At 36.9% G+C, this 27,209-nt stretch overlaps 1 protein-coding gene across 1 annotated transcript in view; it reads left to right on the top strand.

The window, feature by feature from the left end:
* Nucleotides 1–27,209, top strand: part of LOC118837892 (mitochondrial intermediate peptidase) — a 204,438-nt gene that overhangs the window by 31,532 nt on the left and 145,697 nt on the right. The window contains exons 7-10 of the mRNA XM_036745033.1: nt 149–305; nt 6,389–6,437; nt 12,327–12,387; nt 14,409–14,461. Of these exons, the coding sequence (XP_036600928.1) occupies nt 149–305; nt 6,389–6,437; nt 12,327–12,387; nt 14,409–14,461 (320 nt within the window). The remainder of the gene's footprint in view (nt 1–148; nt 306–6,388; nt 6,438–12,326; nt 12,388–14,408; nt 14,462–27,209) is intronic.

The raw sequence follows: 27,209 nt of genomic DNA, 5'->3' as shown, positions 1-27,209 counted from the left end.
TAGTCATTTTATATACCTTTTTGGCAAGGATACGATTACATCAATCTTCAGGTGCAGATGTAGTATGATGACATTTGTCCTTTTTATGATTAAATAAAATTTTAGGTAATGGAATTGACATTAATTATCATTTACTCTTTGAATTTAGGTACGAGAAGTGGCTTACAAGGTTTTTCTTTACCCCAATCCTGACCAGCTGAACTGTTTAGATGAATTACTTAGCAGTAGAGACCATCTGGCAAAATTAGTGGGCTATCCTACATTTGCCCATAGAGCTCTCCAAGGAACAATAGCTAAAAGCCCAGGTGAGAATTATATTCATCAAAAATTTCTGTAAGTGTGTGTAGGTTGTGTGTGTGTGTGTGTGTGTGTGTGCGCGCGCGCGCGTGCTCAAGAGTGCATTTTAAGCTCTAGTTTAAGTAGGCACATAGTGTGTAGTTTGGTTTGAGAAAAGGGAGGAAGAATGAACAGTCTTTCCATTGGGGAATGGATCACAGAAAAACGTGGTCTGGATTAGGTAAAAATGTAGTATTTCTAAACCACCTTTTCAGAATAAAGGTTAGTGCATGGGAAGGGCTAGTGCTTAGTAAAAATCATGTTTCCGTCTTATCTTAGATTCCTTTTAAATTCCTTAGATTCTGTATTATTTTAGACTTCCTTTTAGATTCCTTGATGTCTTGAGGGCTTTTTGGTTTGTCTTATGGTTTCTGGCTAAAAGTAAGAATATTAGATAATAATAAGAATTTAAATTTGTATTGCTGATATTCTAAATTTTTCACCTTAGAAGACTTGTGGACTCTTGTAATGTCATAACTAATAAATCCTTTCTTACATTTCCATCTCAAACCCTGTTCCCACAAACAGAAAATTATAAGAAATCTACCCTTCTTCACCCCACCCCCACCCCAAACAGAAAAAAAAAATCAAGAAATATGGAAGGATGTTGAGATAGGAGAAGTTTCATTTTTCCATTTTCTTTTGTGGTATATCTTCATATGGTTTAGCAAGAAAAAGAAGGGGTTGCAGGAAGGGATTGAAGAAAAATATGGATAGTTTAGGGAGGATATCTGGAAAAGAAGATGCTGCTGCTGATTGTATTAAAAGGTCGTGAGGAAGAGATTATGTCAACTCACCTGCACAGTTTTTGTCTCTCAGATTCCCAAAAAGTTGTTTTTTTTTAACCTCCATCTCTTTCCTGCCTTCAAACCCTGGTTTAATGCCCTCACACTCTTAGGTTAAGTTAGGAAAAACTGTTTTAATCTGTTTGAACTGCATATCAGTTATATCTAATTACTATGTAGCTTAGTGTTAATTCTGTATGTCACTAACTATGATAGGTTAACTTTATATTATGTTTGGTCACAATTCTGTATAATTCTGCTATGTCTTGATTAGTTATTGCTCATGCAGCATGGTTGCCTGTTCATAGCTTTAAAAACCAAATAAAGGTCTGTTGCTTCCAACTTGGACTAAATGTTTTGGTTACGCATTTTTAATGATGCCCCAAAGACCATCTTCTGCCCAATCCAATCAACAATTATTTTCCATCATTCCCTTTTTCTGTCTTTCTTCCTGGTCACAGTATTACTGGAGGAAGATACAGAATGGTGCAGACCTCATCTTCTATAGGTTTATACTATTCAGTTTCAATTGGGCCCTTGCCATTGCCCAGTGATATTTTTTATTATGTATTTATACTTCTTCCTCTTTCTTCTCCTTCATTGAAAACGAAAGAAAAACAAATTCCTTTTAACAAATATGCATGGTCAAGCAAAACAAATTACCCTCTTATCCCTATCCAAAAAAAAAATGTCTCCATCTGTACCCTGAGTCTTATCGCTTCTCTGTCAGTAGGGTGTGTAGTATACTTCATCCTGAGACCTCTGGAATCATGGTTGGTAACTGCTTTGGTCGGAATTCTTAAGTCTCTTAAAGTTGTTTGTCTTTACAATAACATTATTGTAAAAAAAATTTCTGCTTCTGCTCACTTGGTGCAATTAAGCTTAGTTAGGTTTGGATTCACACCTGCAATAAGACACTCCCAACAGAATAATGCTTTTATTAAAAGATGGGGAATGCTATATTGAATTTACAACAACAATAAGCAACAACTCCTAATAACACAGCTAACACAGCAACAATGACAAAAACACAGACAATAACAACATAAATGCCTCACCAATTGGGGGAACTCCAACACCTGATTTTCTTCAAAGCTGGGGAATCCTGGGGTACAGCCTATCAGGGTCCCGAGTGGGAAAGTCCCAGGCAGAGCATCCTCTCATGGGTGAGATTCCAACGCCACTCACCCACGTGGAGACTTAAATAAGGCCCTGAACAAAGAAAGCTTACTGCCAAGTACTCCGGATGTTCCCATTGGGAGGAGAGCCAATCCTCACAATGAGGTCTCGTGAGATATCATTCTTGGGGGCTGGCTAGCCTTCCCAGAATGCAGTTTCTCAAATGTTTAACCTCAAGAATGTTAATTATCCTTTGTTCAAGACTTACCATGTCTCCAAGCGGGAGAGTCCAAAGGTTTGTCACAAGGCTTATCACATCTCCAAATAGGAGAGTCCGGAGGTTAGTCATTCTTTGCTCTGGGCCTGTCATATCTCCAAGCAGGAGAGTCTGTAGATGTGCAGGGCCACTTTATGCTGTATCAGTTCCTGCAAGTCTTCCCAGGTTTCTCTGAAATCCTCCCCTTCGTCATTTTTCACAATACGATAATATTTCATTATATTCATATACCACAACTTGTTCAACTGTTCTCCCTCTCATGGAAATTAATGTAGCTTTTCCTTTGAACACTTAAATGTTAAAAGTTCATTTGGGACAATATTTTTAGGGTTATAGATATAGAGAACCAGTTATGCATGAGGAATTCTATCCTAATTACGAAGACAAAGAAGCCCAGGGACCCTTTGCTTAATCCTGAATTCCAGTCCTGTTTGCAGTGTCTCATTTAACTTGAATAAAAGATAGTAAGAAGGAACAGTTTAAAATCACATGCAGATATTATCTGGGTAAAAAAAGATATAATCTTTCTGACAGTTACATATTTTTGCCAATGCAATACACACACAAATCCATTTCAAAAATTGTTAAACTCATATTCAGAATTAAAGATTTCCTGCAAGAGCAGCCCACACAATTATACAGAAATGAAGGATATAATGGCTTATGTTTTCAATACTTAATAGTACTATGTAAAAATATAGTCTATATCATATTTTAATGTTGAATTTTCTAGCTTGTCTTATTTATTGTTGTCTTCTCCATTAATGTGTAAGGTCCTTGAGGACAAGGTCTATTTTATTTTTTTTCTTTCTTTGTATTCCTAGCACTTAGCACAATGCCGTAGATTCCTGTGGATTTATTGATTCTGATTTTTCTGTTTAGGCTTTTGCTTTTTTATTTATAGGGAAATTTCTCACCCCCCTGCCATTTTAGGTTTCAGGAGATCATTAATCCTGCTGTACTAGCTGTGTATAAATCAGACTCTAACTTTTTAATTCCAGGAAGTCATTATTTTCATTATAGTTTGCTCATAGCACATCTTACATTTTCCCATCATCAGTGAAATTATAATAGCTGATATTTATATAGTGCTTTAAGGTTTGCAAAGTACCTTACATATATGACATCATTTGAGCCTCACAACTAACATATTAAATATAAGCTACAGATGTCATTATCCTCATTTTGCAAATGAGGAAACTGAGGCTCAGAGATTCAGTGACTTGCCCATTGCAATAAGTATTGCAGGTTGGATCAGAACCTAGTCTTGAACGCTCCCATTTCACTTGAAACAAATCAAAAACATAGATTCTTTTGTCTCTCACTGTTTCTACTGAAATCTTGAAAAAAAATTTCTTGTGTATTCAAGTTTAGCCATGTACAAATTTCTTATTCATTCTTGCCACCCATAAAGTAGAAATTCTGATTGTCATAATTGTAGTTTATTAATAAAATGCTATTCCTCTAAAAAGATTGTTATAATTATCTGTATATACTTACTGAATCAGCAGGCAGTAGTGGCTAGAGAGCCTGCCTTAGTGTCAGAAAATATTCATTCAAGTCCTTTCTCTAATGTACACTGGCATCAGGTACACCATGTAGTCACTTAGACCCCTCAGTGCCTCACATATCACTAATAATTAAGTTGGAGAGGATTGATAAGTTGTATGTGTGGAGGGAGTTTCACATTGGGAATTTTCTACATCAGGGAAATAAAGGTTCAGATTCTCCCCCAACTGACATAACATCTGTTATGTCTAGAGTACTGTGCTATGTTTGGGAATTTTTTTTTCCAAAGCTCTAAGTGAGTTTAACATCAGTGGTTGGTGCATCAACTTGTATTACTATGCTGTAATGGACAGTTTGCCTTGGCTAAAGTTGATTAGTTCTATGAATACCTATAACATCTTCTAGAAGTAACACCAGAAAGAGATGTCACATTCATCATAGGGGATTGGGATGCTAAAGTAAGAAATCAAAAGATAATTGGAAAAACAGGGAAGTTTGGCCTTGGAGTACAAAATGAATCAGAGCAGACTAAGAGTTTTGTCAACATAATGCGCTGGTGATAGCAAGCACTCTTTTTCAACAACCTACAAGGAGACTACACATGCATATTACCAGATATAATCAGATTAATTATATATTTTGCAGCCAGAGGTGGAAATTATATAATCAGTTAAAACAAGATCTGGAGCTAACTGTGGCTCAGATCATGAGCTTCTTATTTCAAAATTCAGACTTAAATTGAGGAAAGTAGGGAAAACCATCAGACTACACCTTAAAGGTATGACCTGAATAACACCCTTTGTGAATATGAAGTGGAAGTGATGAATAGATTCAAGTGAATATATCTGATAGAGTATCTGAACAACTGTTGACGAAGGTTGGCAATATTGTACAGGAGGCAGAAATGAAAAGCATCCCTAAGAGCAAGAAAGCAAAATGTGTGGCTGACAAGGCTTTACAAATAGCTGAGGAAAGAAGGAAAGGGAAAGAATTGCAGAATTCCGGAGAATAGCAAGGAGAGATGAGGTTTTCTTAAATGAGCAATGCAGAGAAATAGAAGAAAACAATAGAATGGGGAAGACGAGAGATCTCTTCAAGAAAATTAGAGATATTAAAGCAATGTTTCATGCAAAAATGGGCATGAAAAAAGACAAAAATGATAGTGACTTAACAGAAGTAAAAGAGATTAAGAAGAGGTGGCAAGAATATACAGAACTATGTAAAAAAGATCTTAACATCACTGATAGCCATCATTGAACATGTGGTTACTGATCTAGAGCCAGACATCCTAGAAAATGAAGTCATGTGGGCCTTAGGAAGCATTGCTAACAATAAAGCTAGTGGAGGTGATGGAATTCAGCTGAACTATTGAAAATACGAAAAGATGATGCTGTTTAAGCATCATAAAGTACTAAATATGCCAGCAAATTTGGAAAACAGTGGCCAATGGATTGGAAAAGATCAGTTTATATCCCAGTCCTAAAGAAAGGGAATGCCAAGAATGTTCAAATTATCCAGCATTTGTGCTCATTTCACATGCCAGCAAGGTTATGCTGAAGTTCTATAAGCTAGGCTTTAGCAGTATGTGAATGAAGAATTACCAGAAGTACAGGCTGGTTTTCAAAGAGGCAGAGGAAATAGAGACCAAATTGCCAACATTTGCTGGATTGTGGATAAGGCAGGGGAGTTCCAGAAAAACATCTACTTCTGCTTCATTTACTTTGCTAAAGCTTTTGACTGTGGATCACCACAAAATGTGGCAAGTCTTAAAAGAGATGGCAATAACAGAGTATCTTGTCTCCTGAAGAACCTGTGTGTGTGCAAGAAGCAACAGTTAGAACTGAACGTGGAACAGATGATTGCTTTAAGATTGGGAGGCTGTATATTGTCACCTAATTTATTTAACTTACATACACAGTTGTTCAGTCATTTCAGTAATAACCAACTCTTTGTGACCCTGTTTGGGGTTTTCTTGGCATGTATATTGGAGTGGTTTGCCATTTTCTTCTCCAGCTCTTTGTACAGATGAGGAAACTGAGGGAAACAGGGTTCAGTAACTTGTCCAGGGTCAAAATTTGGACTCCAGAAGATTTGTCTTCTGGACTACAGGCCCACACTCTATCCACTATACCACCTAGCTGCGGTAATTAGTACAGACCACAAATGCTGTAGGAGTTAAAAGCCTGACAGGAAAACTGTCTTTGAAAGATTGTTGAGAAGCCCTTCATTTTGCTATTGTTGTCCCTATTCCTGGAACATCATCTTGATCTGTAGAAATTTATAATGATCAGCTTATATTCATTTTAATGTATGTTAATTATTTTTCTATAACTAAGTCCATTCTTTTTTGTTGTTTTTCCAGAGATTGTAACACAGTTCCTTGAAAAATTGGCTGAGAAGCTTTCTGAAAGGTTAGTTTTTACTTTACTTTGAAAAAATACATATATATTCGTTATTATAAAATATGCAATTTATTACAGAAGAAAAAACATGAATTATCTCCATGGAGTTCTAGTATTGTCATCAAAGTAAATGTGTGGGACAGCATGATTGCGCTTTTGCATACTAAAACTTAGAAACGTTGTCAAGTTCATAATTTCTTTTAGTAACCTGTTATGGTTATGTTATCATGAATTTGCCTAAATGTTACTTGGAGTTTTGTTTTTGGATTGCCTTACACAGTGTACCCTTTACATGGTAGGGGCTCAGTAAATATTTGTAAAATTTAAGCTTTCTTTTTAGTCTACACTTCCTTGTTGTGTTTACTATTTACTTTGTTTAAAAGTGTTTATTTTTATTTGTCCTAAATCACAGGATCATAGATTCTAAGGATCATAGGTTGTAAAGCTAGAAAGGACCTTTGAAGTTATCAAAGCCAACCTCTCATTTTACCAATGAGAAAACTGAGGCCCATGGAGACTAAATCACATAGTTAATACTAACTAAGCTAAGGTCTTTATGAATCCAAGTCCAGCACTCTGTCCCCAATATCATACTGCCTCTTAAATCACCCTGTGTTTAGTTCTATTTTGTGATTTAGTGAAGTAATCTCTGTTCATGATGTTACAAGTTTTCATAGAATTTAGAATTGGGAAGAGTTGTAGAGATTATCTAGTCCATTTGTCTTATTTTATTGTCGAAACAGGTTGAGGCCTGAAGAGGAAGTGATTTGTCCAAGGTCATTTTGGTAATAATACCTTATGGCCTTCTTATATATAGGCAGAATAGGCATAATCTTTTTAATATGTTCACATATGGCAACTTCCTCATCCCTTTGGTCATGTTAGTTACTCTTTATAGGACTCTAGGTAGTCTCAGTATATCTTTCTTGAGGAACTGTGAATCCATGTTTGGGTGCATTAAGGTTTTGTTATAGAGAAAGATAATGTTTTCTATTTTATTTTTAATGATACTCAGTATTTTACTCTCCTTTTTGGTGAGAGCAGCACATTAGAACAGTTTCTTTGTAACTTCTAGGTCACTTTACTGGGTTATAATTGATAGCTTACAACAGGCCTGTGCAACCTGTGGCCCACGGGCTGCTTGCAGCACACCAAAGGATTTCGGTGGCCTGCGAAAAACGCATTGTCATTTATAAGAATACAAGTTATTCCCCAATTGATAAATGGTCAAAGAATATGAACAGGAAGTTTTCAGAGGAAGAAATTAAAGATATCTAGAGTCATGTGAAAAAATGCTCTAAATCACTATTGATTAGAGAAATGTAAATCAAAACAAGTCTTAGGTATCACATCATACCTATCAGATTGGCTAATATGACAAAACTGGAAAATGATAAATGCTGGAGAAGATGTGGGAAAATTGGAACACTAATGCACTGTTGGTGGAGTTGTGAACTGCTCCAACTGTTTTGGAGAGCGATTTGGAACTATGCCCAAAGGGCTATAAAAATGTGCATACCTTTTGACCCAGCAATACCACTTCTAGGACTTTATCCCAAAGAGATCATACAAATGGGAAAAGGACATATATGTACAAAAATATTTATAGCTGCTCTTTTTGTGGTGGCCAAGAATTGGAAATTGAGGGGATGCCCATCAACTGGGGAATGGCAGAACAAGTTGTGGTATATGAATGTAATGGTGCTATAAGAAATGTTGTACTAGGGGTGGAGCCAAGATGGCAGCTGGAAAGCAAGGACTAGCATGAGCTCCCTACCGAGTCCCTCCAAAAACCTATAAAAAATGGCTCTGAACCAATTCTAGAACGGCAGAACCCACAAAACAGCAGAGGGAAGCAGGGATCCAGCGCAGGACAGCCTGGATGGTCTCTGGGTGAGGTCTGTCCCGCACGGAGCTGGGAGCAGAGTGGAGCGGAGCCCAGTGTGAGCAGCCGTGGACCAACCAGACCAGGAGCTGGGTGGAGCGTGCCCTAGCACCCTGAATCAGTGAGTCGCAGCAGTTACCAGACTTCTCAAACCACAAACACCAAAGACAACAGAGAAGGTTAGTGGGAAAAGCTGCAGGAGAGGAAGGAGTTCAGTTCGGCTACCGCCTGGGGGGCAGCAGAGGTGGGGCAGCTATAGAACTACAGCTGCAGTTGCTTCTGGCCCTAGGCCCACCTGGTGGGAGGAATTAAGTGGTGGATCAGAGCAGGATTGAAGAGCCTGCTGAAGATCTAAGTCCAGTCCAGGTTGGGGGTTCTTGGGGAAGGAGGAGTGCTGGTGTGGCAGAGCTGGTGCATCCCCCCAGGCTTGGAACATAGAACTCTTTAGTCTACAAGCAGTCATACCCCACTGAAAAACTCAAGGGTCAAGTTAGTTGGCTGGGAATATGGCCAGGCAGCGAAAATGCACCCAGATTCAGTCTCAGACTTTGGATTCTTTCTTTGGTGACAAAGAAGACCAAAACATACAGACAGAACAAGTTAACAAAGTCAAAGAGCCTACAACGAACTGGTCCCAGACTATGGAAGAGCTCAAAAAGGATTTGGAAAAGTAGGTTAGAGAAGTAGAGGAAAAATTGGGAAGAGAAATGAGAAGGATGTGAGAAAACCATGAAAAGCAAGTCAATGACTTGCTAAAGGAGACCCAAAAAAATACTTAAAAATATACTGAAGAAAACAACACCTTAAAAAATAGACTAACTCAAATGTCAAAAGAGCTCCAAAAAGCCAATGAGGAGAAGAATGTCTTGAAAGGCAGAATTACCCAAATGGAAAAGGAGGTCCAAAAGACACTGAAGAAAATACTACCTTAAAAATGAGATTGGAGCAAGTGGAAGCTAGTGACTTGATGAGAAATCAAGATATTATAAAACAGAACGAAAGGAATGAAAAAATGGAAGACAATGTCAAATATCTCATTGGAAAAACCACTGACCTGGAAAATAGATCCAGGAGAGATAATTTAAAAATTATTGGACCACCTGAAAGCCATGATCAAAAAAGGAGCCTAGATGTCATCTTTCAAGAAATTATCAAGGAGAACTGCCCTGATATTCTAGAGCCACAGGGCAAAATAGAAATTGAAAGAATCCATTGATTGCCTCCTCAAATAGATCCCAAAAAGAAATCTGCTAGGAACATTGTCGCCAAATTCCAGAGCTCCCAGATCAAGGAGAAAATCCTGCAAGCAGCCAGAAAGAAACAATTTGAGTATTGTGGAAACATAATCAGAATAACCCAAGATCTGGCAGCTTCTACATTAATTGATCAAAGGGCTTGGAATACAGTATTCTGAAGGTCAATGGAGCTAGGATTAAAACCAAGAATCACCTACCCAGCAAAACTGAGTATCATGCTCCAAGGCAAAATATGGATTTTCAATAAAATAGAGGACTTTGAAGCTTTCTCAGTGAAAAGACCAGAGCTGAATAGAAAATTTGACTTTCAAACACAAGAATCAAGAGAAACATGAAAAGGTAATCAAGGAAAAGGACAAGAAAAAGAAACTGCAAGGGACTTACTAAAGTTGAACTGTTTTGTTTACATTTCTACATGGAAAGATGATGTGTATAATTCATGAGACCTCAGTATTAGGGTAGTTGAAGGGAATATGCATATATATATGTTTATGTATTTATATGTATAAGTGAATGTGTATGTATGTATGTATGTGTGTGTATATATATATATATATATATATATATATATATATATATACAGAGAGAGAGAGAGAGAGAGAGAGAGGGCGGGCACAGGGTGAGTTGAAGATGAAGGGAAGATATCTAAAAGAAATAAAATCAAATTAAGGGATGAGAGAGGAATATATTGAGAGAGGGCGATAGGGAGAGATAGAATGGGGTAAATTATCTTGCATAAAAGTGGCAAGAAAAAGCAGTTCTGTAGGAAGAGAAGAGAAGGCAGGTGAGGGGGGAATGAGTGAATTTTGCTCTCATCAGATTTGACCTGAGGAGGGAATACCATATATACTCAATTGGGTATCTTACCCCACAGGAAAGAAGAAGGAAGAAGATAAAAAAAAGCGGGGGGGATGATAGAAGGGAGGGCAGATGGGGGTGGAGGTAATCAAAAACAAACACTTTCAAAAGGGGACAGGGTCAAGGGAGAAAATTCAGTAAAGGGGGATAGGTTAGGAAGGAACAAATTATAGTGAGTCTTTCACAGCATGAGTATTGTGGAAGGGTTATACATAATGATACACATGTGGCCTATGTTGAATTGCTTGACTTCTTAGGGTGGGTGGAAGGGAAGAGGGGAGAGAATTTGGAACTCAAAGTTTTAAAAACATGTTCAAAAACCAAAAAAAAAAAGTTTTTTCATGCAACTAGAAAATAAAATACACAGGCAATGGGACGTAGAAATTTATTTTGCCCCACAAGAAAGGAAGGGAAAAGGTGAGGGGAGTGGGGTGACAGAAGGGAGGGCTGACTGGGGAACAGGGTAACCAGAATATACGCCATCTTGGAGTGGGGGGCGGTAGAAATGGGGAGAATATTTGTAATTCAAACTCTTGTGAAAATCAATGCTGAAAACTAAATATATCAAATAAAAAAATAAATAAATAATGAATAATTAAAAAAAAGAGATGTACTATAAGAAATGAGGAGCAGGCAGACTTCAGAAGAACCTGGAAAGATTTATATAAACTGATGTTGAGTGAGGGGAGCAGAACCAGGGGAACATTGTACAGTTAAAGCCACATTGTGCGATGACTGACTTTGATAGACTTTGCTGTTCTCAGCATTGGAAGGTTCTAAGACAACTCCAAAAGGCTTATGATGGAAAATGCTATCCACATCCAGAGAAAGAATTACAGAATGTGAATGCAGATTAAAGCATACTATTTGCTCTCTCTTTTTTTTGTTTTGTTTTGTTTCTTATTTTTCATGGTTCATTCCATTGGTTATAATTCTTCTTTGAAACGTTACTAATGTGAAAATATGTTTGATGTGCATGTATGTGTAGAGCCTGTATCAGATTGCATGCCATCTTGGGGAAGGAGGAGGGGAGAGAGAGGGAGAAAATGTTAACATTCGAAAGCTTGTGGAACTGAATGTTGTAAACTAAAAATAAATTAATTAAAATAAAAAAAAGAAAAATATATTGTCTACATTTTTTGTGAGCTGCCTGAAACACTTTGGCGAGCTGCAGGTTGTATAGGCCTGACTTAGAGCCTCTTATCTTGTAATTTGTATTACTTTTTCTGAAATAGTAATAGTACCTTATATTAACCCACACTGGAGCTCTTTCTCATACAGTGAAGAGGTTGTGTTAATTTTGCTTTCATTTAAGAACTTGTCCTATTTTATTTTATTAATGACTAAGTATTTTTCTTCTAATCATGTGTATGTATAGCTACAGATTATAATTTAGCTAGACACTTTGTAATTTCTAGTTATATTTAAGGAAATCATCTGCGATTCTTATGGGACTTAGAATTCCAAAATGTTGAACCTTCTTAACTATTGCACATTTGGAATCCTGGTGATTTAAGAGCAAAAAAATCGTAGCTTAATTTCTAAATTATAATCCTTTTCATTTGATTTCATCAGTTAAAATTTATTTTAGAAATGTTCTTGGTCTCTTGGTCTTTCTAGGTGGAGCAAAAAGCAGTACTGTAAAGATGACTTATCAGTGGTTTCATAGTTCTGCAATTCTTATTTTAATGCTTGTACTTTTACACAGGATCATTCCCAAAAGATGATTTTTAGGGAATGAGGAATAGGAGAGAATGGGGAAGAATTTGCATTGGTGTTTAATTTGTAGTGAATTCAGTCTTTGAGTATTTGAAAGTAATTGCAAAAGGATAGTTTCCTTGGTTAAGCATTTACTTAAATCTTATCCTAACAATTACTAATGGTAAAATTACCTTACAGAACTATAAGAGATTTTGAGATGATGAAAGGGATGAAAATGAAACTAAATCCTCAAAATTCGGTAAGCTTTTTTTATGATTGTATTATTATAATTAAAGTCCAGTCACCATATTACAATTTAGCTTTATTGACAGGAATGGAAAGTGCCAGTCGGCATATGTAATCTGGTTGTTGGTATTTGAGTTGGATACTTATTAAAAATTCTGAAGTGATGTATTCTAGGTGCCTCTGTCCGTGGTGTTTTTACAATCTCTTTTTTTTTATCTTTCATTTTTATATATCTTTATAAAATACCTTTATATCTTTTATATTTGCAATTTTTACAAAATTTTGCTTTGTTCTTTATTTCTTTGTAAAGCATTTTGTAATTGAGTCTATATAAGTAATGAATTTGCTTTGGTAGATTGGCTCCCAGCTATTTTTCTTCTGATGAAATTACACAGAATTCTAGCTCTCGGGAATGGGACATACATTCACTTCAAAGATTACCTAACCAGGACTGGTTTTTTTCTCCTTATAAAACTTTTTACCTTAGTTAATTCAGAATTTGAATATATTCAAGCACATTGATTTGCCACTGTAACTAGGTCATTAGTTACATTAGTGAGATATGTGTAACTTCTTCTGAATGATCACAAATATGGCTGTGCTTTCAGTACCAGAAGATAATGATTTATTTCAGGTCTCTCCTGGATCAAGGTTGGCAGACCATAAGGCTATGAGGTCCTGGCTACCACATTCTGATCCCATTGTATTTTATAATACTTTCAGGAAAATTGAATTGCTTCTAAATAGAATTTTTTCTTTAGCTTTTTATAAGGATTGATAAGGATGACCAAAGATATTAAAATAAGTAGATTCAGTTTCTGTCCTGTGTATAGTTTATATAAAATTTGTGTGTAACAGGTACATGTTCCCATTATGAATTTCCTAAGTTTAATCAGGTAATCTATTGGGAAGCATTTATGAAGTGCCTGTTATATGACAGGAATACGAACACAAAATTAAACTGTCCCTACCCACAAAGGGTTGACAGGGGAACATACAAAGTGATTGCAAGGTAAGTTCTGGTTGGAAGGGCCCTGGCTCCTGGGAGGGATTGGGAAAGACTTCCTGTGAGAGAGGTTGCTCTAGCAGAGTTTTGAAGGAAACAAGGGATTCCAAAAGACAGAAGTAAAGTGGAAGTGCCTTCCAGGCCTGGGGGACAGTCAGCACAGAGACACAGGAGGTGGGAGGAGAACAGTGAGAAGGCTGGAGTGCATGGGCTGAAGGGGCAAGGGGAGTATAGCTCAAGCTTTTTTTAAAGGTAGATTGCAGGCAGATGATGAGAGGCTTTAAGAGCTAAACAGATGAGCTTCAATTTGGTCCTGGAGGTGATAGGGAGGTTTGGAGTTTATGAATAGGGGAGTGACATGGTTAGACCTGTGTTATTTGTGAATATCTATGGCATCTTTGTAGAGAATGGAGGGGAGTGGGGAGTTAGGAAAAACCAGTTTAGAGGCTATTGCAATAGCCCAGGCAAGAGGAGATGAGAGTATGCACCAGGATGGTTGATGTGTGAATAGTGAGAAGGCAAGTGTAGGTGAAAAATATTGTGAGCTAAAAATGACAAGATTTCATTATAGCTAGTAATTATATATCACTTTGAGGTTTGCAAAGTGCTTACAAATATTATCTTATTTTTATCTTCACAATAACTCTGGAAAATAGGAGCTGTTATTATTCCCAATTTACAGATGAGGAAACTAGGCAGAAAGAAGTGAAGTGACTTGCCCAGGGTCATGCAGCTAAGTGTGTGTCTGAGGCTTGATCTGAGCTCAGGTCTTCCTGACTCTGCTGCACACCATGAGCCAATTCGTATTTGGCTGCTGATTGAATATATGGAGTGAAGGATAATGCCAAGGATGCAAATGTAGGTTGTTGGTATGTGTGCTTTTACCTTTGCTAAAAGTAGAGATACTAAGAAATGGGGGTTCTCTCCTAAGTTTGGGGAAAAGATAATGAGTTAAGTTATTGAAGATGCAAATAATAAAAGATTTTGGTTTTCTCACAGTATTGAAAAGTTGAATCCTTCTATTGCAGACACTGATGCCTTGGGATCATCCTTATTACAGTGGTGCCGTTCGTGCAGAGAGGTAAGTTTTCTGAATTTACAGCAATATCATGAAATGGAATAAACACTTACTGTTCAATCACATCTGCCTGTCTAGAAGAGCAAAGTTGACCTGGGTGGGTTTGGTCTATTTTTTTTGTCATCATATCATAAAGAAGAAACTATATTTATATATCTTAAAACACAACATAAATGTGAGTTATTGTTACTTATTTGCAAGCCTGAATGTAATGGGGACCACAGTAGAAATTGATATTTCAATTTATCTGTCAGGACAGATGATATTTATGTTCCTCACTCATCCTCTACATGGCTGTACTCAGTTTCTGGACACCTTTCTGTAGGTCCCTTGACATTATGTGGATAGGTTTGTATCATTTGGTCTACCCAGTGGTTATCCTCCATTCTTGCTAAATGGCCTATCCTGTTTCTGCTCATACATATCTCTGATGTTGTCTTTTAAGGTGCCTCATCTGTGCAGGCCTTGTTTATATTCCAGCTTATTTATGCCTACCACATTCCTCTGTTATCCTTTTTGCATGATTCACATTTGTTTTATGACTCCTTTCCATATAATCTCACCAGAATAGTATTGGTGTTAAAAAAAAAAGCACTCTAAAAATGAACTACTTTTAGTTTCTGTAACAGATAGGAAAAGATGATCTCCTTTGTTTCAGGGAGAAGACTGGGATCATTTAAAGTGCTAGACAGTTTCCCAGGGGCAATCCAGGCAGTTTTCTTCCTACCCAATTTTAGACTCAGTTTTTCATTATATGTTTGCCTTGCCTATCCAGGATATATGTATTGGTGAAGGAGATGTTGTATTTGGGTATTTCTGTTACCCAATTCTGGGCCTAGTTTTTCATTTTCATTTTCAGTGCCTGGCCAAGGTACATATATTGGTGGACCAGCCCTGCGGGTATTTGAAAGGGAGGATTTAAACTTTTAGAAAAATTTTTGTACCTTTTTACCTCCCAAAAAGTACTTAAGAAAATAACAGTAGCTACTGAGCCATGTGCCTCTTCTCCCATCTCTATGAAATTTACATAAGATTAATCTAGAAACACTGAGGACATTTGATGAGAATATGAGAAGGAAATAGGCTTTTGTAAACAAATTCATCTTAACTCAAAAGAATTGGTAGTAGGCTAGTACAATGAAAAATGACTGGATTGGAGCAAGAGGACCTGGATTCAGATCATTGCTCTGCCATTTAATAGTAGTGTGTGGTCTTGGACAATCCATTTAACTTCTCTTGGTCTCAGTTTCCTTATCTGTGAAATTAAGGGATTAGATTAGGTTGCCTTTAAATTTTTGATTCTGTGGACTAAATATCTATGTATGGGTGACCAAGTGAAGGAAGAAGATCCATTTTTCAAACACTTTATGCATTTGATTGACAATCTATAGCAGATGTATCAAAAATTTGTGAAACAGAGGATTACAGTAAGTACCTTTGCTTACTGTGGAGAAGCTGGTTTGTTTTAATGTTTGTGTGACATTATAGATTCTTAGTGAAATCAATATGGAAACAAGATTTTTTTTAAACCATACTGCCCCTCCAAAATTTCATTTGTGAGAGTATTCTATATGATGCTGTTTTGCTATTTTCTTTTCTTTATTCCTTTTGCCATTTGTCATGAAGAGTGAAGAGGCTTCTTTTTTCAGAGTGCTGTTTTTTAAATTGGACAGTAGGCGGTGTTCTGAGATCATATCTTGAATAGATCATTCGCTCAGTTAATTGACATTCCTTTTGCTATTTGCTATCTCCTTTATGTCATTGTTCTGAAAATCCAAATTTAATTCTGAGCTTGCTTCTCTCAATAGTAGCATTGTTTAGCTTTAAAATAATAATATGTCAGTCAAATTTTTTATATTCGGGGCACAAGTTCAAATTCTCTGAGTATCTTTATACACATACATTTACCAGAAAACCCTGAGGACAAATATCTTTGTGTGTTTTTTATGTCTTATTTGGAAAAGTAATTACAGAAGATGTTCAGACGATTTAGTGATGATAAACACTAAATTCTGAAGTACATTATAACTCTTAAGAAGAAGTTATTTAGCATGTAGGTTTTGTTGAAACAGCTTTGATCCACAGTGTAGTATACAAGTTTTTATAGATAGTGGCACTTTAAGTAGTTATAAAACTACTGGACAATCTATAATAGGGTTCAAAGTAATTATGATTTCTGTTAGAGAAAGTTTCTGTTACCATTGTGACTTTTTCAAAAAAGTTCATTGTAATAAAACAAAAATTATAACTGTAACTAAAACTAATTATAGGTTAGATATGTTTGTTTTCTACATCAAGGGCTAATGTGGTATAGTGACTTGGACCTTGGAAGGTCTAGGTTTAAGTCCTATCTCTGACACACACCATGTGACTGTGGAGCAGTCACTTAACTTATGCTTTAGTACCGAAGGCAATTATCTTAACACTATGAATTACAGGCTAGTTGCTAAAGTGCCCTCAACTTTAAGGGCTCCCCACCTATTCTGACTCATTTGAAGATTTACACAGTATCCTTAAACTCATTTATTAAATTTTGCTTTTTTCCCTCCCACAATGCATCTCCCTAGGTGAGAGTTCAGTAAATGTTTAACTCTTTACATACTCTTCATAGAGTAGGTATTTAATCAATTATTGAATTTAATTAAATTGAGTCTTATCTTAATGGTTTGGTAATTTCTAAATACATTGTAACTTGTGCTTAAATTTTTTTTCACTTTTTGGTACATTAAACCATGAATCCATGTTACTTACAGCTTGTTTTTTAAAGTGTATGTTGCACTCTCTATGGTAGTACCAATACTCACTTGTTTCTGAACTTCTTTCTGCCCTCTGTACATTTTTCAAATGTTTCATTCATGCTTTTTTATTTTCTTATATCATTATCAATTATAGTAATCTGCTTCATACATTACATTGAGCACTTAATTATAGAGAGGCAGATTGTAGTAGATAGAGTATTGGACTTAGATCTAGGAATACCTAATTTTGAATCTTTCCTCAAACACCAGCTGGTTGACTGTGGTCAATTAACTTAATTTTGTGGACTTGAGTTACATCATCTGTACAATAAAGGGGTTGGATTCTTGATTTCCGAGGTGACTTCAAGCTCTAACTCTATGATCCTTGGATCCATGATACTTGGCCTTGTATTATTGGTCACTGATGTGAAATGTGAGTTAGCTATGTCTCCCAAACTAGATTATCGTCTAGAAGGCAGAGTTTTTGATTTGTACTTCTCTTGTCCCCATGGGGCCTATCATGGTGCTAAGCATGTAGTAAATACTCCATTAAATACTTGCTGATTAGTGATGACCTGAGAGGCCTTGTGGTGTGCTAGAGAGAGAAATGGTCTCATGGTCGGGAGAATTGGGTTTTAGTCCCCACTTTAATCATTGCTAGCTAGATGAATGTGGGCAAGTCATTGATGTTTTGGAGTCTCAGTTTTCTGATATGCAAAATGGGCAAATTAATACTTGTATTACTACCTCACAGCATTATTATGAGTAAAGCACTTTGAAAATTATAAAGCACTTCACAACTGATTTATTCTTCTTTATATTTTTTTGAAGCTGTATCTAAGTTGGATCAATGCAAATTGTTTTTTAAATGCATTGGGGAAATTTTGTTATTTAAAGAAATCCTTTACTGAATACTTTTTAAAAGGAAATAATTAACTCTTGTCATTTTTGTAAATTCGAATTTTCATCTGTTCTAGTAGTTGAAAGTAAAGTGTATATTTAGAGCCCTTTACAGTTTTGAAATTTTAGAAGGAAAAGCTTATACCTCTCTTACAGGTACTCTGTGTTTTAAGTAAAGGTATACACTGGAATATCACTCTATACTTAGACTTGAACAGAGGTTTGGTATGTGTAAATAAAAGAATAAATAAATTCTTCCTAGGGTTTATATAAAGCTGGGGTTTGAAAATATACCTTAGGAAGTTTAAAACTGGAATGATTATATTTGATTGGTGGGAGGTCATTAAATAATACCGATTAACATTTTGGAAGGTATTGATAGTAGAGAAGAAAAAAATACAAAACAAATTAGCTTGATTTGGGGGTGGGGGGGTGGGTACATTAGTGAAACAAAATAAAAACTTTTATATCCTCTCTAGATTTATCTACTCAGAGGTAAAGACTGAAATGTGCTTTCTGACAAATAATGAAAAATAAAAGGGGCTTTTCTTGACTTGATCTTTTCTTTTGCTTAACCCAAAGGACTCTTCATGCTTTTAAGTTAAGTATTTCGGTTGTCTTTCAAGTTTCTTGAGTGCTCATTTAAAAACAAAGGGAAGAATTTATTTTCATCAGAAATAGAACAGGTAGTTTTACATAGAATTGACAAAAATGTAGACTCTTGTAATATATGAAAATGATCTGATCAGTAGCTGAAAGGAATTTTAAAGTGATTAAATGTTCCTTTCACTTCTTGGTGTTAGATCTTTTGTGACAGAATTAACCCTTTAAATTATCAAAATTGTAACTTAGATTGGTATTTAAAAGTTTAAGATTATTCTTAAATAAAACACTGTTATGGAAGTTATTATTTTACTTAGATTTATTTTAAATTCTATAAGCCTAGAAAAATTACAAATATATATGTGAGTAGTAAGGTATTGATACTTGGTGATGTTGTTGGGAAAGTAGACACTGGGAAGACAGGGACAATTATATTGGAAGATAAGGTTCTGGATTAAGAAATGGAAGTGGCCTGTCAATTATTCTGAATGAATGAATGAAAAGATTAGCTTTTACTGTGTGCCCAACACTGTCCTTGCCTTTAAGGAGGTTATATTTTAAGATGGGAAGGCAACATATAGAGGGGAGTGGTGGCTAGAAAGGGATGTTTTGGTTTGGAAAGTCCACCAGTGTGATGTGTGGAGTTGTCAGATAGGAATAGATTAACAGATCCTTTTTAGCAGTAGTGGCTGTATTGATCTGATTATGGTTGCAGAACTAGAAAGGGTATAGAAGTGGGCCTGGAGGATATTCCCACAGTGGTAGGGCAGCTGGATGAGAACATGATTGAGGTATAAATTGAAGCATGACTGGGACCTCCTATATATCTTTTTTTTGGGGGGGGGGGAGGAGGGGCAAGGCAATCAGGGTTAAGTGATTTGCCCAGGGTCACGCAGCTAGTGTCAAATGTCTGAGGTTGGATTTGAACTCAGGTCTTCTTGACTCCAGGGCCAGTGCTTTATCTACTCTATCTTAGCTGCCCCTCTGCATATCTTTTATCAAAGGGAATAACCATATCCTTACATGTTATTTTTGTACATCCCAATTTTTAGGATCATCAAAAGTAAAGGGTATCTTTAGGGCCCTTTACAGTTTTATGATTGTAAAGGAATAATCTGATAGCTGTCTTATAGGGCTTGGTGTTCTAACAAAAGAGATAGGCTCTAGAGGATCATTCTGCATGCAGTAATATAACATGACCTGAACAGAGATCCTTGATATAGTGAAATACTTAATGTGAAATGCTTAACAATCTGATCGGCAGGAGTCCCAGAGCTGATGAATGAAACATTGATATTGATTATCAGTTTATTTAAAAAGTTTAAGCAAAGTAAAACAGCGATAATGAAGATGTTTAAAGAGCTCATCTAAAAAGCTTTACCTTCTTGCCAAATGGAGAGACACAGATAGCAGCTATTGAAAGGCAATTTAGAGTGTGTCTATAAAACTTTATGGAAGAAACTAAAGGAAAATGATTAACAATATCATGTCACAAAACAGCAAAAGCTATGGGGAATACAAGCCTGTAGAAAGCTTCATAGTACCAAACTAAATCCTATCATCTCAAGAGCATTTAGAGATAACTATGAAAGGAGAGTCAATCAGCAATCAGACAGTGTGGCGGTACAGTAGATAGACCACTGGGCTAGGAGTTAAGAGGACTTAATCAGGTTCATATCTGGCCTCAAACATTTATTAGCTGTGTTTCCCTGGCTAAGTCACCCAACCTTTTCCTGCCTCAATTTCCTCATTTGTAAAATGGGGATGATAATAGCACCTGCCTCCCAATGAGATAATATTTGTAAAGTGCTTTGCAAACCAAGTGCTGTGTAAATCTTGGCTATTATTATAATTATGATTATTTATCAAGCATCTCTTATATGCTAAGCACTATGATAGGCACTGGGAAAACAAATACGAAAGTGAGACAGTCCTTGCTCTAAAGTTTACGTTTTATTGGAGAACAACAAATGGATAAAACTTGGAACAGATTTACAAGTGTTTCTATAGCAGTCTGTTTTCATCGTGTATGACAATGGAACTATCCATGTGGTTTGAGAAAGTGGAAATGACCTTTAGGATTTTAAGTCACTAAGAGCAGCTGATTCTGATCAAATATAAAGAAAAGAAATCTTTGCTGATGGTGAAGCAAATTTAAAAGCACCCAGAAATCTGTTTTCAAGATATCTCTATGAAAGGAAGATTATTATGAATGTTATTATTTTTAAAAGGCAATTGAAAAAAACTTTAGGCAACTATTGACATCTATATATGCTTACTTAATTATCCCTGTGGAGTCTTTATGAGAATAGTCTATCAAGAATTATTCTTAGTGAATATGTAAGATAGACTTTCCATAGCAAACTGTATTCTTCATAGTCACATAGTGGACTAAAACATTGAAAGCTGCATGATCTCTCTGCCTGTGCTTTGCTGGTTTTTTAAAAAATCATTATATTCCGGAGTAAAATATAGATTTACCTACCATGCTTAAATTAAACGTATTTTTAAATTTTGTTTTGTTTTGGGTTTTGTTTTTTTTTTTGAAGGGGGGGAAGGCAGGGCAGTTGGGGTTAAGCGACTTGCCCAAGGTCACACAGCTAGTAAGTGTGTCAAGTGTCTGAGGCTTCATTTGAACTCAGGTCCTCCTGACTCCAGGGCCAGTGCTCTATTCACTGCGCCACCTAGCTGCCCCTAAACCTATTTTTTAAAGTGAATGAAAAACATATATTGCCCAGATTATGAAATGTTGTTAGATTGACAACCAACTGAACTTGTTCCTCAAAAGCCTCAAGAACACTGCGGATGCACAAAAATGGCCCCAATTCAGGGCCCATTATTGAATTTGAGGAGGAAAATTATTTGAATGAATTTGAGAAATCAAATAGTGCTTTCCATGATCTCAAGATAACCCCCTGCTATGAAATCCTATCCTTTCAATAATAGTATTCTGTTGCAGTCATGTGGTTCTAAATTGTGGAATCCAGTGATGTCTTCCAATTGAAAATTGTGAATAACCTGAAGAGCAATGGGAAGATATATTGTGGGTATAAGTAGATAGTGCCATCTACTTTTACTCCACAGAAAAAGGGGTATGAAGGTGAAAATATACTCAAAGAGTCCTATATCAAAGATTTGGGAATTCTCACCAGCAGTGCAGATTGCAGCCCATCCATGGCTGGCTGTCCTGTGCAGCTATTGTCTATTTTCTTCCATTTCTCCCACAGTAGGGGTGGGGTAGAGGGTGGATCCAATATGCTATTAGATGCCTTCCTCATTTTCCTCTTACATCATGAGGGGATGAGTGGTAGTGTGTGGGTATCCACTTATTGTTCCTTTGCCTCATCGATATGACCAGACCATCTTCCTATTATACTTTTTTAAATTAACATCTTTTACTTCTGTTCTTTGAAGTTCTCTGTTGGCTATTTGTTGTACCCTGCTCCTTCCCACAATGGTGCCTCTGTGTTTCCTATTGTGTGATTTTTTTTTTTATTGGATCTGTGATTTCATCAGTATAAAGATCTCTCACTAAAGAATTCCCTCTACCTATGCTGACAAACTTTTCTGCAACTTACAGCTTAAGAAAGTTGCCTGGGGCACTAAAAAGTTAAATGCTTTGCCCAGGGCCACACAGCCAGTATGTATCAGGGTGGGGCTTAAACCCTCTTTCAATTCATATCTCATTACCATATAGCAAGGTAGAATATCTATATTGAAAAGACCAGCCTTTGTTTCAGCGGGAAGCCTAGGGTCATTAAAAGAGCTTTGCAGTTTCTTGATCCGGCCTTTCCTTTTCCTATTCAACTTCAGGCCCAACTGGTCCTTCTGTACCCACTTTCTGTCTCGGATCTGCATAATGGTGGGCAAATATATCAGTAAGGCAAGATTCATGACCTCAAGGATGACCTCAATGATTCAGAATTGCAAAGTATGAGAAACTATGTAGAAGGCAGAGGAAGTACAATGTTTATTTAGACTCTAGAGGATCAAATCCAAGAACTAATACCCCCAATTCGATATACTAGCAATTATATTCCAAAACCAGTAAGTCCACCTCAATGTAGTAACAAGGAAATCATAACACAGTATTATAGCAAGGAACCAAGTCATCCTGTAACCTTCCCCCCTGCTCGGGCCTTCCTGTAAACAATCACTTATGAATCTTACCTGTCCGCTCAGCACTCTCTTCTGCAGCTCTGCCAACTCTAGTTCTCTCAATGTCTGTTCTTCAGAGCCCTCTTGATGTCTGCTGCCTCAATGTCTTCCTCTCAGTTCTGCTGCTCTCAGTTCTGCTCCCCTCAATTCTCTTCTCTTCAATTCTGGGCTCTCTTTTTATACAGTCCTAGCTGGCATCTGATTGGCTAGAACCCAGGTTTCTGATTGGCTGAATTCATGATTGACCAGAACTCAGTGTACATACCATTGGCTCTGGTCTTAGCAACTCCCCTTAAGGTCCTGAGGGCTTAGCACCTAGTAAGTAGGGGCTTTAGGCCTACTTACAAATGAAGATATAATCAAGCTTTCCCACTTAGGCCCACCTGAGGCCTATTGAATGGGTGGGGAAAATCTTTGATCACATTAATACTACAGCAAGCTTTATGAGTTGTCTAAATGGATGTCATCATCTGAGGAAAGAGACTTTTTCATCCACTTGGTCTTTTCCTGGGTGACTGATCAGGCCAAACTCTTTTGAAGGGATATATAGGAAGTCCTACAATATTCTTAGATTTGTTGTGACCAACATAATATAATCCACAAACAGGATCATCTGGAATAGAAATGATTTGGAACAAATTTGAAGAAGATTTTCATGTCGGGGTTATATAATATTTGTTGGGAGTATTGTGGAGGAGATTCTTGCTCAGTATACCATTTTGAGCTCTCTGAGGTCCATTCTTGAAAAATAATCAAATTTTACCATTATATTTGTCTCCACTTCTTAAAATATTTCATATCATAAATTCATTATTATTTGTTGAGCTTATTCCAAAATAACAGAATGTTAGTATTTTTTCAGTACCCCAACTTTAAGATAGCCCATGTTTTCTTTTTAAATACTTTATATTGTTAGCTACCTTCTGAAATCTTAATAATCATTGACCTTATTTGATCTTAGCAAAATAATTATTTAAAAGGCTAATGTATCTTTATGCCTTTAGTTTCTTAGTACAACCTAATTTTCCTGTATGAAGTTGAATTCAGTGGACGTTGGTACATCTAGGAAAGCTAAAGATTTTACTAACATTGATATTTTGTGAACAGACGCCATCATTCCTGAACACATTTATATTCATGATCATTTTACATTCTGTTTCCTTTTTTAATGCTCATTTTCATTATTTAGTTTTGTTTGGAATGAATTTCAGTAGACTCTGGATTTTATCTACTTTTCTATTACATACCATCAGTGCTTTAGCAGAAAAAATGTCATTAAGTTCAATGTTGTCTCTACACTGGTAAAACAATAACTCTTAAGTTTGGGTAGCATCATACACATATGGAATAGAACTACTGTGCATGTGAAATCATTCAAAATTTAAAAAAAAAAACTTTTCACTGATCTCAAAGTACCTCCAGAGGAAATAATTATAGCCATCACAGAATGACTAACCCCTGGCTTCTCTGGAAGATTTAAGAGTGTTGTTTGATCTATGGTGTTGAATGTTGCTGTATTTACAATGGATATACAGAGAGTCAGACTGTCTGGCTGTTTTAGGCAATCCTTATGGGGGCTTATGTCTGCTCTTGGTGCAATCACCGTAGTATAGGGTCTGGACCTCAGTTTTAATATTTTCTGGAGCTCAATTTTATCATTTTTGCATAAGGGTAATCATGTTCTGAGAAAGTGATTTGCCCTGTGTATTTACAAATCATGATGCAAATTTATTTGTAATTAAAAATAAGTGTCAAATCTTACAAAAGTGGAAGGTCAATTATATTGATTTGCTGTGGTGCATTGTTTTGTATAAAGGAGACCTAGATTCTCCCTCTACTACTGTCACTCAGTAATATCTCCTCTTTTGAGGTTCATTCAGTCTACACCACCAAATTGTGATCTATAGCTGTTATCTACCTGAGCCCTTCCTCAGTTACTGCAGTACTTGGTTAGCAGTATTTCTTTCTTCCCCAACTCCTGCCCTTGAAGTAGGGGACTTTGATATACATATTGGTACTTCCTTAAGCACCCTAACTTCCATGACTTCCATTCCACCTCAGCCATATGAACAGATGGTCATACCCTTGTTCTTGCCATTCACAAATATTCCATTTCCACGAAATCAGAAATTCCTTTACTTGATCATAATCCATTTTCATAACTTTCCCTCAGCTTTATAATCCCTAAGCCTAATTATCCTTTCTGTCACCTTCATTCTCTTCACTTCTCAGTTTTTTTCTAGTTCAGCATCCCTGCACTGGCTACATTCTTCTTCCCTCCCTATCTTAACTACCTGATGAATTCAGTTCTCCATTGTCCCCTTCTCAAGTCCCTTTGCCCCATTTCCTGTCACTAACCTTGCCCTGCTAAGCTCCAGCCTTGGATTACTCCCACTCTCTCTTGCCTGTGCTCCTACTTACGTACTGTTACACAAAACAGGAGAAAATCATGAATCCTTGTTAATTGGATCTGCCATAAATTCATGTTACATAATCTCATCTCAGTAAGGCAGTTCTCTTTATTTTTTATCTTACCCACTACAGTGGCTTTTCAATCAGGCAGTCAACACACATTTATTAAGCACTTACCATGTGTGAAGCATGTTTCTAAGAATTGAGAGTACAAATACAGGTAGAAAGACAGTCATTGCCCTCAAAGAGCTTACATTCTAATGGGGGAAGACTATAAAAGGAAGCTAAAAAGAGGGAGAGAAGGGAGACAAAGGCATCAGGCACTTGGGCATGGTTAAAAAAATGTTGAGAGTACAGCTGGGGAGGAATAAAATATGGCTGGCCTGGGTATAGTCCTCAAATGGAGGGTATAGGGAGAGCTGTCCAATCAGAAGGAGAGGCCACAAGGGCAGAGGAGAGAGTACTTCCAATTTGTAAATTCCAGGTCAGGACTGATTTTTCAGGATGAAGAGGTTTCTGGGGCATGGTAGAGAAAGTCTAGTATGGAATATAACCTGAAGACAAATGAGACCAAATTTTTTCATCTTTCCTCAAACACCCTTATGTTTGAATATCCTATGATGCCTCCTCCTCTAACCCTCTTAACTGAGAACCTTGCCTCATATTTCACTGAAAAACTTGAGGCTATTTGCTGAGAGTTCCTTCTCCACCCCTTCTCATCTCACGTCATACAGATGTCATCAGTCACTATCTCTTCCTTCATCCCTGACTCACATGAAGATGTGTCCCTTTTCCTTAACAGGGCAAAAACTACAAGCACAAGTGAGCCCATTCTGTCCTGTGTTTTCCAGCAGATTGCCCTCTGTATCATTCATCTTCACTCATTTACCTTCAGTTTCTGTCTGTCTCCTGGCTACTTTTATACTACCTACAAATGTCCATTTCTTTCTTATCCTCAGAAAGCCCTCTCTTGATCTGTCCATCCTTGGTAGCTACTGTCTAATAACTCTCCTTCCTTTTTTGGTTAAACTCCTTGAGAAGGACATTTATAATAGGTGCCTACACTTTCCTTTCACTCTCTTCTTAACTTTCCATACTCAAGCTTCTGACTCTCCATTCAATTGAAACTGCTTCCTCCAGAGTTGTCAGTATTTGCCAAATCTGATGGCCTTTTCTCAATCCTCATCCTATTTGACCTCTCTGTAGCCTTTGACGCTGTCAATCACTGTCTTTTTGTTGATACTCTTTTCTCTCTGGTTTTCCATAATGCTCTTTCCTGGTTCTCCTTCCTGTCTCAGAACACCTACACCTACAAAAGGAAATCCTTTTGTAGATCTTCTTCTAAGCTACTCTAACTCACCATGAGTGTCTCTCAAGGCTCTGTTCTGGGCCTCTTTTTCCGTCATACTATTTTAGTTGGTGCTTTCCTCAGCTCCCATGGATTCAGTTATCTCTGTGATGATTCTCAGCACAACTGTATTATCCTTCCCCCCGAACTCTCCCTCTTCCAAATTTCCCTATTACTCTGGAGAGCATTACCATTGTCCCAGTCACCCAGGCTCACAACTTAGATATCATCCTTCGCTCTCTCTCTCTCTTTCACTCCTCCCACATCCAAACTGTTGTCATGTCCTCCTGATTCTACCTTTGTAACATATCTCATATGACCTCATACCACCTTCTGTCTTCTGACACTGCTACTAACCTGGGGCCGGCCTTCATTATCTTATTTTTGAACTATTACAATAGCCTTCTGGTTCGTCTCCCTGTCTCAAATCTATCCCCATTCCAGTTCATTTTTCTCTCAACCATTATCAAGATGACCTTCGTAAATAGCAGATCAATATTTACTTCCTTATTCAGTAAACTCCAGTGGCTCCTTCTTGCCACCAGGATCAAATAGAAACTCCTCTGTCTTTGTTTATATACTAGCAATAACC

The sequence above is a fragment of the Trichosurus vulpecula genome, chromosome 2 (genome assembly GCF_011100635.1).
Source record: "Trichosurus vulpecula isolate mTriVul1 chromosome 2, mTriVul1.pri, whole genome shotgun sequence".
NCBI classification, from domain to species: domain Eukaryota; kingdom Metazoa; phylum Chordata; class Mammalia; order Diprotodontia; family Phalangeridae; genus Trichosurus; species Trichosurus vulpecula.
This window is presented reverse-complemented; position numbering and strand designations above follow the sequence as displayed.